This window comes from Gekko japonicus, unplaced genomic scaffold, assembly GCF_001447785.1.
Source record: "Gekko japonicus isolate JY-2015 unplaced genomic scaffold, Gekko_japonicus_V1.1 scaffold661, whole genome shotgun sequence".
Classification (NCBI taxonomy): Eukaryota; Metazoa; Chordata; class Lepidosauria; order Squamata; family Gekkonidae; genus Gekko; species Gekko japonicus.
The window spans coordinates 337,411-350,536 of record NW_015173694.1 but is presented as its reverse complement, the minus strand read 5'-3'; the positions used below and the strand labels follow the sequence as shown (position 1 = coordinate 350,536).

The 13,126-nt window shown below is 49.6% G+C and overlaps 1 protein-coding gene across 1 annotated transcript in view; it reads left to right on the top strand.

Moving 5' to 3' along the window:
- Nucleotides 1-4,077: 4,077 nt before the first annotated feature.
- DUSP3 (dual specificity phosphatase 3) overlaps nucleotides 4,078-13,126 on the top strand; it is a 32,792-nt gene continuing 23,743 nt past the window's right edge. Inside the window, exon 1 of the mRNA XM_015423171.1 lies at nucleotides 4,078-4,337. Coding sequence (XP_015278657.1) covers nucleotides 4,216-4,337 — 122 coding nt within the window. The 5' untranslated portion in view covers nucleotides 4,078-4,215. The remainder of the gene's footprint in view (nucleotides 4,338-13,126) is intronic.

Below are 13,126 nucleotides of genomic sequence, written 5' to 3'. Positions count from 1 at the left end.
AATCCAGGTACATCCTGGCCCTGTATCCCCTTCAGCAATATTATTAGGGGATCTTACTAATAACAGCCTTGCCATCTTGGGCTTCACCCCTGGCTCATTCTCTAGTGTGAAATACGTCATCAGGTGTCAATAATGCTCTTCTCCTCTTTTTATAACATGAAGCAGTTGATCTCTTTGCAAATGGCTGAAGGGCACACATTTGAGATTTAAAATGTTGTTAGAAACCCAGTGGAAGTAGATTTTGGTCTCCCTAGTCCCAGTTTCTGTAAACTAAAAGCCACCCTTCTCCACCAAAAGAGCTTCCAAGGGAGAATCCAACAAGAAACTGCAGAACTAGAATTCATCCAGAAGTTTATTACTATCTCCCAAGAACTTAACAAAAACTTTATAGTCTGTAGTCATAGGAAGCAGTGAGCTATACTGTCCACTGGTTCCAACCATCTTCTTCACAAGCCGTTCTCTTTGTGCCCCAAATGCAGATGGGAAGTAGGTGGTAACCAGAAACAAGGCTCTTTCAGTGGCGGCACCCTTGTTTTTGGAATACCCTCCCACTTTGAGGCTTTTCTGGGCACCTACCTTAATATTTTTAGGTACCAGGGCAAATATCTTTCTGTCCATGCTTTTAACTGAGGTGTTTCCATTTTTTTTTTTTAGTTATTTTAACAATCTGCTTCCAGTCTGAAGACTATTTTGTAGACATCCGCTTAGGATGCCGAATGTCATTTTGAGTTGTTTTTATGCCCCAGCTTGTTTATATGGTTTCTTGTACTGTTGTTTTTAATGATTTTCTTGTATTGTTTTTACTTTGTGAGCAGGCTTGAGCATGTCTCTTGAAGAGGCTGTGTATACATTTTCTTAGTAATAAATAATAAACCACTTTAGGAAAACCAGCGACGCTGCCAAGTACTGTTATCGGGAATGCTTTCTCCACTTTGCTTTATTACATGGGAGTGTTGCACAGTTACAAGCTCACAGCTCTTTGATCCCGCTGTTTAAAATATGAGAGAGAGATATCAGAAAACCTTATTAGGCATTTATTGCAAGTTACATTACTAGATATTGCAGAGCTGGGAAAAGTGCAGAGGAGAGCAACCAAGATGATTAGGGAGTCGGAGCCCCTTCCCTATCAGGAAAGGTTGAAAAGCCAGTTTGGTGTAGTGGTTAAGTGAGCAGACTCTAATCTGGGAGAACCGGGTTTGATTCCCCACTCCTCCACATGCAGCTGCTGGATGACCTTGGGCAAGCCGTAGTTCTGTCAGAGCTGTTCTCTCAAGGACAGTTCTGGAAAGAGCTCTCTCAGCCCCACCTACCTCACAGGGTGTCTGTTGTGGGGAGGGGAAGGGAAAGGAGTTTGTAAGCCGCTCTGAGATTCCCTTGGGTAGTGAAGGGCGGGGGTATAAATCCAATCTCTTCTCTTCTTAGACTTTTCAGTTTAGAAAAGAGACAACTAAGGGGGAACATGACAGAGTGTCATAACATTATGCATGGGGTAGAGAGAGTTGACAAAGATAATCTTTTCTCCCTCTCCCAAAATACTAGAACTTGAGGGCATCCAATGAAACTGATGTGCAGTAGGTTCAGGATGGACAAGAGGAAATACTACTTTACACAGTGATTAAAATGTGAAATCACTGCCAGAGTGTGTAGTGATGGCCACAGGAATAAACAGCTTTAAAAGGGGATTAGATAGATTCATGGAGGATGTCTATCAATGGCTACTAGCCATGGTGACTGAGGGGAACCTCCATATTCAGAGGCACTAATCCTCTGAATCCCAGAGCTAGGAGGCAACATCAGGGGAAGGCCTTGGTCTCACTGGTCATTCAAAAGAACTGGTTGGCCACTGTGTGAGAAAGGATGCTGGACTAGATGGACCACTGGTCTGATCCAGCAGGGCTCTTCTTATGTTTATTCACACACACACACACACACACACACACACACACACACACACACACACATACACACCACAAACAAAAACATGTTTATCTTTAAACTGACACATGTTAATCTTTAAACTGCCACTAGACCAGGGGGTGAGTGAGCATTCATAACTAAAGAGCCAAACGATCAGTGAGAGATCAGCGAAAAGCCAGCACAGAAAAGTCCTTTTGCATAACCAAAAATGTACAATTTATCATTGCATAACTAAACCAGAACGTATCTGCAGCCGAAATCCTGGTTGCTCAGAATCCTTTATTACAAAGCAGCACACATGAGGTATCACAACAAGTAAAAAAAACACACAGGAGCCCTGACCTGGATAGCCCAGGCAAGCCCGATCTCATCCGATCTCGGAAGCTAAGCAAGGGCCGACCCTGGCAAGTAGCTGGATGGGAGACCTCCAGAGAATACCAGGGCCGGGGTGGGGGGGGGGAAGGCAAGCCGCTTCTCTGAACATCCTCTGTGTCCCAGTAGGAGTTGCCAGAGGTTGCCATGACTTCCAGGCACAGGGGCACACACACACACGCACACACACAAAAATACAAATATATATACACAGGAGTACACTGCGCAGTTATGATAGCACACTGGTATAAATCTGTGCGTGGCTCACACATGGATTACTGGCAGCTTTTCGCCTGCTTACTCTTTCCTTTTCTTCAAAGTATCTCTAAGAAGCCCTTTAGTCCCGTAAGAACCTTTGCCTGCCGCTCCCTTCCTGGACTGGTTATTCTAGCATTCCACCTACTGCTGTGATATACCTTAAGGATTTTCTTTTCCTCTCAGACTAGATGGACCACTGGTCTGACTGAGCTGCATTTAGGTTTAGAGTTGCCGGTGGGAGACCCCATCATTAGATTCTGGCTTATTTCTGGAATGCAAGAGTTCTAGAGAATAATGATGCATGCAATGCAACCATATGTATATTTACTTACAACTGTGGTTTACTTGCAAGTAAGAGCACATAGGACTGCGTCCAGGTAGGGTTGCCAACCTCCAGGCAAGGCCTGGAGACCTCCCAGAATTACCACTGATCTCCAGACTGCAGAGATCAGTTCCCTGGAGAAAATGGCTGCTTTGGAGGGTGGACTGTATGACATCACACCCACGGAAGTCCCTCCCCTCCCAAAACCCCACCCTCCCCAGGCTCTATCCCCACATCTCTAAGAACTTCCCAGTCTGGAGTTGGCAACCCTGTCTTCAGGTGAATACATTTTAGAAGAGATAGTGTGGTGTAGCGGATACAGTGTTGGACAAGGAATGTGTGTGTGTGGGGGCAGTCAGTACACAAATCGCCAGTCCCTTATCCAAGCTACCTCACAGGGTTGTTGTGACTGTCCAGACTCCTATAGGCACCATTCTGTGTTTTTCGGAAAGATGGCTAAAAATATAATTAATAAAAACATTATTAAGGAAGCAACTCACGTTGGCTTCTCTGAGGAAACATTTTTTGCCTCCTTTGCAGCGTTTAAACCCTGAGAAGGCTTCCAACTTATGTCTTGCATTAATACATTTCTACATGCCGGAGAGACAAAGAAGCTTAAAAAAGGCTTGTGAAAACCGTTGACAGTTGTGTTTTTTTTGGGGGGGGGAAAGAATTCAAACGCGCGAAACAATGCAACCCTGAAACGAAAGCCACTGACGTTAATGGATTTAGCAGGTTAGAACTCTGTTAGGGACGCGCTACACATCTGTGAATTCGGGCACAGGGAAAGGGGTCACTTCTAAATTCTCCGTCTGAGTCACCTCTTTGCTTCTGAGCATGTGCAGAGTGCCCTTTCTCCCGCACCAGATGCACGGAGGCCCCTCGCGCGCTCCTAGCGTTGGAGAGGCCTTCCAAGTGGCAGCACCTGTAGCTTCAGCCAGACGCACACAAGACGGTGTCTCCGAACCCGTACTAAACAGCCTAGCTATGTGTGGCTGGCTGGCTGGCTGGCTGGCTGGCGGGCGGGCGGGGCGGCGGAATCTAATCCTCCCAAATGGGTGCGACGCCCCTCCCGATCAGCCCGTGACACGTGAAAGCCCGGGCGCGGGGGGAGAAACGTAACGTGACTCAAAGGCGGCCGCGGGGTGTGTGTGTGTGTGTGTCGGGGCTCTCCCGGTCTCCCCTGGCGGCGCGCCCATGGCGCACCAACTGCTCGCTTTCCTCCCGGCCTGGCTGTGAGTTGCCGGCCGCGCACCAGCTGATCGCAGCCCCTCCTATCAGGCAGGGCCCGGGGAAAGGAGCGGGGAGGCAGCCCTGCCCAGATCGGCGGGGGTGGCGAGCGAGCCATGTCCGAGTTCCAGATTTCCGTGGAGGAGCTCAACGACCTGCTGGCCAACGGCAGCGGCTGCTACAGCCTCCCCAGCGCGCACAGCAACGAGGTGGCGCCCCGCATCCACGTGGGCAACGCGTGAGTCTCCCGCGCCGGGGCGGTGGCCGGGAAGCCTCCCCTCCCTTAGGCTGGCGGCGGTAGGCCTGGGCACGGGGCGGGAGAGCCGGCAGGGGGACGAGCCCGTGGAGCAGGGCGGGGTGGGGCTGGGAGGCAGGAAGGGCGCTGCTGGGAAGGGAGGGGGAGCCCCGGCCCAGAGGGGTCGCTGGCCCAGCCGAAGATCCAGAGAAGCCACCCTGGGTCTGGCCCCACCCCGCCTCTCTCTGGGTGTTCGCTTGAGTCCTTTGGATCGTTTCCCTTAAATCAGGTTTATGGCTCTTTCCCCCCCTTAAGGCTTTCAGGGGAAATTGCTTTTACTCCTTTTGGCAGACTCTGCTGTCTGTCTGTTGCTCCTGTTTTACAGATTGGAAAACTGAGGCCCAGAGAGAGAGAGAGAGAACTTGGCTAGAGGCACCAGACTAGTCGGTCGTGGGATGCCAGACTCCAGGTGGGACCTGGGGATCCCCCGGAATTACAGCTCATCCCCAGACTACAAAGATCATTGGAGAAATGGATGCTTTGGACGCTATAGTATTGTGCCCCACTGAGGTCCCTGTCCTCCCCAGCGTTGCCCCTGAATCTCCAGGAGTTTCCCAATCGGAAGCTGGTGACCCTAACTCCCCCGCCCCTCACTGGTGGCCAAGGAGAACCTGGCGACCCTAACCAGGATGCAGATTCCATAAGAAGGGTGTTTGATTGGATTCCGGGCCCCACTTTCCGGGGACAAATTCTCCCTGGCAGCTTATCTTCTGTGCGGCTCCAGCAGGGAGGTTGTGGTCCTGGCACAGTGAGGATCATGCTTTCCCCAGGTGATTCTCTACAACACATGACTTGGGGTCGGGCTGCTATTGGGAAACAGGGGTCTGAATCTTGTCTTGTGTTTTGTCCTGGCATGCCCGGTGGGGCAGATAGGATCCACGGGCTAAGCGGCTAGGGTGGAGAATGGGGGTGGCGGAAAGGGCCGTCAAGTGACAGCCGACTTATTTCGGCCCCTTTAGGGTTTTCAGTGCAAGAGAGGTTGAGAGGTGATTTGTCATGGCCTGCCTCTGCATAGCGACCGTGGATTTCCTTGGTGGTCTAGCGTTACTGACCAGGGCCGAGACCCTGCTTCATTTCCAAGATCTGATGAGATCGGGCTAGCCTGGGCCATCCAGGTCAGCGTTAGGCTTAAGACTGACATCTGCCCAATTAGAAAGTGGCACTTTGGGGCCTCACTGTGGGAGAGAGGAATTGTTTTCAAGCACAGGGAAGAGAGTGTTAGTACATTAACTGAGATTTGACAGTGGCTGCCCCAGTGTTTTGTTTTGTTTTTTTGTTTGACACCTTGAGCGCATTTGCTAGAAGTCTGGCCAGTCCCACAAGCTTACCTTAAACAGAGTTTTGCATTCTTCGTATGAGTAAACTTTTTTCTCCCTTTTCCTGTAAGGCTTCCAGTAGGTTGGCAGTAGATTCCAGGTGGATGAAAGGAAATGCTTCTTCATGCAATGCATAATTAAATGGTGGAATGCAGTGCCAGCGGATGTAGTGATGGCTGTAAAAAGAGGTTAGACAGATTCATGGAGAATTGATCCATCAGTGGCTGCTAGGCATGGTGAGACTAAAGGGAACCTCCACATCTGGAGGGAGGAAGCCTCTAAGTACCCGTGCTAGGAGGCAACACCAATGGAAGGCCTTCGCCTCTGTGCCCTGTTTATTGGCCCTCCAGGGCAACTGCTGATCTGCTGTCTGGAACAGGATGCTGAGCTAGATGGATCACAGGTCTGATCCTGCAGGGCATTTCTTGTGTTCAGCTGCACATCAAGCTTTCTGGGCCAAAATTACACATTTTCCTTTTGTTCTGGCTTTGCCTCGGGAGACTCTTAAGACTTCTGGGTACCATTTACAACAACATTTAAAAATATACATGGAGGAAATGAGCCAGGAATAGCTTTGGGGAGGAAGGGAAGCCAGGGTCTTTGGCACTGACTTTGGCTTGCAAAGGTGCCAACTCCACTTCTCCGTTCTCTAACCAAAGCCGTGTGGGATGCTTTTGGGACCTCCTGACTCTAAACGAGACCTGCCCTGCCCTCTGCCATCCGACTCGTCTTCCTTGTGGTTTGGTCTTTTTGCAAGGAAAAAAGTTGTAACATTGTCTTATTCCTTTCCCCCTTTTTCTTTTGGAAGAGTTGCCTGCAGTGGCTGTTGTCGCGTTGTCCAGGCCAGCTGGCTGACTGTGGTAGGAAGCTTTGTAGGCAACAGCCCAAGGAACGGTCTGAAAGTACCTGATGTGGTTCCCTGTCTAAAGCTAAGTATAGGGCTGGGTAGTCTCCGTGGGAGGACTCCCGTTTTAGGGGCTATGAGCTCCTTTGGAGAAGGGGAGTGCGGAGGCCCATCCCGTGGCTTCCAGAGGGGTTGCGGATGCTTAAGCGGCTGGTTTCAAAAAGGGTGTGACACACATTATGGAATACATAGCTTGAGTCCAGCGTCCCCACCCTATGGCCTGCGTGATGTCATTTGTGTGTTCTCTTCAGTTCCTGTGTGTACGGTGCCCGATTTAGATCACAACTGTGGCATGGTCTTCATTGCAAGTTTGGTGAGAGAGCCAGTTTGGTGTAGTGGTTAGGAGTGCGGACTCTAATCTGGGAGAACTGGGTTTGATTCCCTACTTCTCCACATGCAGCTGCTGGTGTGACCTGGGGTAAGTCACAAGTTCTCTCGGAGCTGTTCTCCCAAGGGCAGTTCTCGAGAGAGCTCTCTCAGCCCCACCTACCTCACAGGGTGTCTGTTGCGGGGAGGGGAAGGGAAAAGAGATTGTAAGCCGCTCTGAGTCTCCTTTGGGTAGTGAAGGGTAGGGTATAAATCCAGTCTCTTCTTCTTCCTCCCCCCCCCCTTGGGGGGCACTAATTGGTTTGTTGGGAAAATTTATGAATGTATGTGTGACTTTCCTCAAAGGGCCAGATAACCCAATCCTGAGACCACTGTAAGTTTGGAAAGAGTGCAACAAGGAAGGCCGAAACTCCTTCTTCACATGTGCCACAGTCACAATCTGAATTGGGCACTACTTGCAGGGGAAGAAGAAGAAGAGATTGGATTTATACACCGCCCTTCACTTGGAGTCTCAGAGCAGCTTACAAACTCCTTTCCCTTCCCCTCCCCACAGCAGACACCCTGTGAGGTAGGTGGGGCTGAGGGAGCTCTGAGAGAACTGCTCTTTCAAGGTCAGCTCTGACAGAACTATGGCTTGCCCGAGGTCATCCAGCAGCTGCATCTCCCAGATTAGAGCCCATGCACTTAACCACTACACCAAACTGGCTCTTGAGGTGAACCTGCAAGTAATGTGTGACTTTTACACAAGACATGGGTTGGGGACTCTGGACTCAGCCTGTGTGCTTTGTAATGTGTGAAGAGATTGCTTCTGCATGGAGATTTTTCTCCTCCACCTTGGCTTCCAATCTGGAGCATTTTCTTTCTTTTTTTGGCATCCAGGCAGGGTTTTGCTTACATCGTCCTTTCTCCGTCCTCAGGATGTTCTTTCCCAAACCTGCTGTGCTTTGGTCTTTTTTGGAAAGAGCACATTATCATGCCATCTGGACAGAAAAGTGCACGTTTTCTGGTCCTGAACTGTCTGTGTGGGTGATATTTTCCTGCCATCCATCTCCCATGCCACTGACTTGTAGCCATCGGTGGCTTGTTGCCATGGGGGTCTTTTCAAAAAAAGTAATAATTGCTGTTAGACTACAGTAATTACTGATCTTTTTTTCCTTAAGCATTCAGACTCTGGTGTACGGTGGGGATAAAACGCTGGGAAAATGGAGGCCGGGAGGGGTTGACTAGAGGAAAGTGAGCAGAACATTCCTGTGATGTGGAAGTTCTGTTGTCAGTGTGGGTGCCCCTGCATTCTCCAGAAAGGCAACATGGAACATCTTCACCATCTGGAAGCAGCCAAGTAATGTTCATATCATAAAGGAAATAAAGGAGAGTAGAAGATGAAATTGGATTTATACCCCACCCTTCACTCCGAGTCTCAGAGAAGCTTACAGACTCCTTTCCCTTCCCCTCCCCACAACAGATATCCTGTGAGGTAGGTGGGCCTGAGAGAGCTCTTTCGAGGACTGCGCTTTCAAGGACAGCTCTGACAGAACTATGGCTTGCCCAAGGTCATCTAGCAGCTGTAAGTGCAGGAGTGGGGAATCAAACCCAGTTCTCCCAGATTAGAGCCTGCGCACTTAACCACTACACCAAACTGGTGTAAACAACATTATCCCCCACACTCTGTGTTGGCCTATCCAGGGTCAGCCCAGGCTAAAAAGATCTTGTCAGATCTCAGAAGCTAAGCAGGGTGAGCCCTGGCTGGTATTTGGATGGGATGGTCACCTCGGAATACCAGGGTTGTGATGCAGAGGTGGGCAATGGCAGACCACCTCTGAACGTCTCTTGCCTTGAAAATCCTATAGAGTTGCCGTAAGCGGGCTGTGACTTGAAGGCGCTTTCCGACACCACATTCTGCGTTGCTCTATTTGAAACAAGAAACAGTAGAGATAAGATCCGGCTCGATTCACAGCATCATCAGGGGCAGGAAGGAGGCTGATCCACAATTTGAGCTCTCAATTTGCTGAACACTGCTAGACGGCCAAAGATTATTCCTGAGCCAAAAGTTACAGGTATCCTGTGCAGATGTTCGAAGAGGTAGCAAGAAATATATAGGGAAGGTACGAGGAATCTGGTCTTCTGGCCCCATCCCAGACAAGCAGGGGGTCTCTGCAGTGTGTTGGCTATGAATATATACATGTTTGTGGGATACCAATAGCTACATTCAGTGTATGTGCATTTGGGTTTGTGCTCACATGAACATCTGTGCACACCTTCTGATTACTTTGTGAAGTTTGGGGATGGATTCGGTGGGTATGTTGCAGCCCCCCCCCCCGCCTCCATGCATTGAAGAAGAAGAGTAGGTTTTTCTACCCCGCCTTAAGGAGTCTCAAAACGGCTTACAATCGCCTTCCCTTCCTCTCCCCACAACAGACACCCTGTGAGGTAGGCGGGCCTGAGAGAGCTCTGAGAGAACTGTGACTGATCCAAGGTCACTCAGTTGGCTTCATGTGTCTCAGAGTGGCTTAGAATCATCTTTCTTTTCTCTCCCCACAACAAGCATCTTGTGAGGGAGGTGGGGCTGAGAGAGTTCTGAGAGAACTGTGACAGGCCCAAGGTCACCCAGCAGGCCTCATGTGTCTCACAGCGGCTTACAGTCGCCTTCCTTTCTCCACAACAGATACCTTGTGAGTTTGTGGGGCTGGGAGTTCTGAGAGATACTCTGACTGGCACAAGGTCACCCAGCAAGCATTACAGTTGCTTTTTCTTCCGCTCCCCACAAGAGAGACCTTGTGAGGTAGGAGAGGCTGTGAGAGCACTGTGACTGACCCAAGGTCACCCAGCAGGCCTCATGTGTCTCCAAGTGGCTTACAATCCCCTTCCCTTCCTCTCCCCACAACAGGCACCCTGTGAGGTAGGTGGGGCCAAGAGAGCTCTGAGAGAACTGTGACTGGCCAAAGGTAACCCATCAGGCTGCATGTGGAGGAGTAGGGAATCAAACCCAGTTCTCCAGATTAGAGTCTACTGAACTTAACCACAACACCACACTGGCTCTCACTGAGGTGGGTCCTACCCCCTTATCCTACCACTCCACTGAACTTGGTTTATTGATTAAAATATTTTTACCCCATTTTTCCTTTTGGCTCAAGCCTGAATCCTTCCTCCAATCTTCCACTGGAGCAAGGCTACTTTGGAGGATGGTTGGATCCAGCCAACTGATTTCTACCCTGTTTGGCCAGATGTGAATACAGTAACCACTGGACTCCTGGTTCAGGTCCCTGAGAAATGCAGTAAAGCTTAACTGAAGTTTTGGAAAGGAACATCTTGAAGCTTGCTGACTGAGTGGACTGGATTACAGTGGACCGGATTACTGCTACAGCAGTTCCATGGTTGGACCACTATGCCCTGAGGGCCCGAGTGAACGTGTCACCCCAACCCTGTTTGGGTGGTGAGCCGATTTTAGCTCGTCCATGGAGCCAGATGGACCCAGTGCGGCTTCAGATGGCTCTCCGGGATCCATCGCCCCCTGGTGACTCGTTAGATGAGCTAGTGGAGGACTTGAACAACCGACTCTCGGCAGCCATCAATGAGATTGCTCCCAGATGCCCTCTGCGCCCTCGATCTAGGCTGGCACCTTGGTATACCCAGGGGCTGAGGCTGATGAAGCGAGAGCTCAGACAACTGGAGAGACAGTGGCGGCGGGTTCGTGATGAAGTGACAAGAGCATCCTATCGAACGTTTATGAAGTCGTATGAGATGGCAACCAAGGCCACGAAGAAGGAGTTCTGCGCAGCCGAGATTGCATCTGCAAACTCGCGTCCAGCACAATTGTAGAACGATTCGGTCTTTAACCACCCTGCCACAGAGCAGACAAAATGCTAAGGAATTGGATATAGGCTGTGAGGCTTTTGCGAGTTATTTTGCAGATAAAGTCTTGTGGCTCCGCCGCGATCTCCCGACCACATTTGAGACAGTATGTGAACTTGAGGCTCCAAGCACGTCTTCTGGTTCCATTCTGGATTGTTTTGGCCCTCTCAGCCTAGAGGAAGTCGACAGATTGGTCTCAACTGTGCACCCAGCCACTTGCAGCCTTGATCCGTGCCCCTCTTGGCTAATTAAAGCTGGCCACGAGGGGTTTCGAGGTTCCCTTCGGGATATTGTCAACAGGTCCCTCTCTGAAGGCCTATTCCCAGGGGCTCTCAAGGAAGCGACGGTCCGCCCCCTCTTAAAAGAACCATCTTTGGATCTGACCGAATTGGACTTCCTCGGTAGCGGCTCCATACTGGTGGAATGAGCTCCCAGAAGAGATCAGGGCCCTGCAGGACCTCTTACAGTTCCACTGGGCCTGCAAGACAGAGCTCTTCCACCAGGCCTTCAACTAGGAGCCACCACCATTACCAACAACAACTTATAGAGCCTGGCCCTAGGTTTGTTATTGACAGCCTGTGCCCACTGATTTTATATCTGAGAAGATCAGCAAGCTGAACATTTAGACAATTATGGTTTGCACTCATGAGGTACTGCCATCTTTATGACATCAAATAACACTCTAGTACTTTAATATTGTATTGTTTTTAATGAACTGCTTTTAGATGTTTTATGGTAATTTGATTATTTGTGTATTTACCCTGTGTAAGCCGCCCTGAGCTTGCCTTGGCGGGGAGACTGGGGTATAAATTGGAAAAAATAAATAAATAAGTAAATAAACATATCTGTTCTTTCCACCAAGCTCCAATAGAGCCGTGAAGGACTGGTGTCTGGAGGTTCTAGGGGACTGGATGAGAGTAAGCTAGCTAAAATTAAACCCAAATAAAATGGAGATGCTATGAGTTATGGATAAAGCTGATACAGGAATAGGTGATCAATTTACACTGGATGGGATTGTACTCCGTCTGAAGGAGCAAGCTCACAGTTTAGTCATGTTCTGGGATACCTCATTGACCCTGCATGCTCAAGTGATAGAGGCAGTGTGGAGTGTGTTTTTCCAACTGAGTTGGTTCACAAGCTGTGGCCTTTTCTGGAAAGGCAAATCTGACCACATACACACATATTTGGTGACATTCTGTTGGATTAAGTGGCCAGGATGCTTACAAGGAATGGCCACAGCAAGCATATTAGTCCTATTGTGGGCTAACTGCAGTAGCCAGTGTACCAGAGGTTGCCAGTGTGTTTGCAGGCCCAGTACAAATTGTTAAAAGAACACTTCAGCTGCATCAACACAGTGATGATCCTCTGTTGTGGAACCACTAGTGCTGCAATTGCCGAGGCAGTCTACAGCATCAATAGAGCATCCACATGGAAATTTCCTCCATGCTTTCCTTGGTCATGGCCACTATTCCCTCACCCAGCATTTAAAAACATTAAGTATTAAATCACTACTGTGCTATAACGATATAGCACTATAGTAACTACATGACATAGCAGTAACGTGGTGCCAATGTGGGTGGAAGATTCAAAATTAGGCACATTTCTATCCACACAGCATGCAAAGCCCCTTGGACTACAATATTTCAGGAAAGATTGTAGTAAAGTATGTTTGGGAAAGATCAGACAAACTGGGGAGGGAGCAATGTGTGGATGCTCTGGAAAACAGTGCTCCATTCTGACAGCCAACGAGAAACAAAACATCCGTGTTGGTGCTATTTTTAAGGTCCTACATGGCTTAAATGCAAGGTAACTGGGTGGACTGCCTCATTCTGTAAATACTGATTCACGTTTTGAGGTGGGCCAATGAAGCCTTATTGCAGAAACCTCAACAGCTTTCTGGATGAGATCCAGAAAGGATGCTAGATCCTTTCCAGTCCGGTTTTCGCCCGAGCCATGGGACGGAGTCAGTACTGGTCGCTCTCACGGATGACCTCCGGAGACATCTGGATCGGGGCGGGACGGCAGTGCTCCTGTTGTTAGACCTGTCGGCGGCGTTCGACATGGTCGATCACCAGTTGCTCACCCACCGCCTCGCCGACAGGATTTGGGGGCTCGCCCTGCAATGGCTTGTCTCCTTTCTCCAAGGTCGGGGACAAAGGGTGGCGCTCGGGGAGGAGCTGTCCCGAAGACACCCACTAGTCTGTGGGGTGCCTCAAGGTGCAGTTCTCTCCCCGATGTTATTTAACATCTATATGCGCCCCCTTGCCCAGATTGCCCGGAGACATGGGCAAGGGTGTCATCAATATGCAGATGACACTCAGCTCTTATCTGCTGTT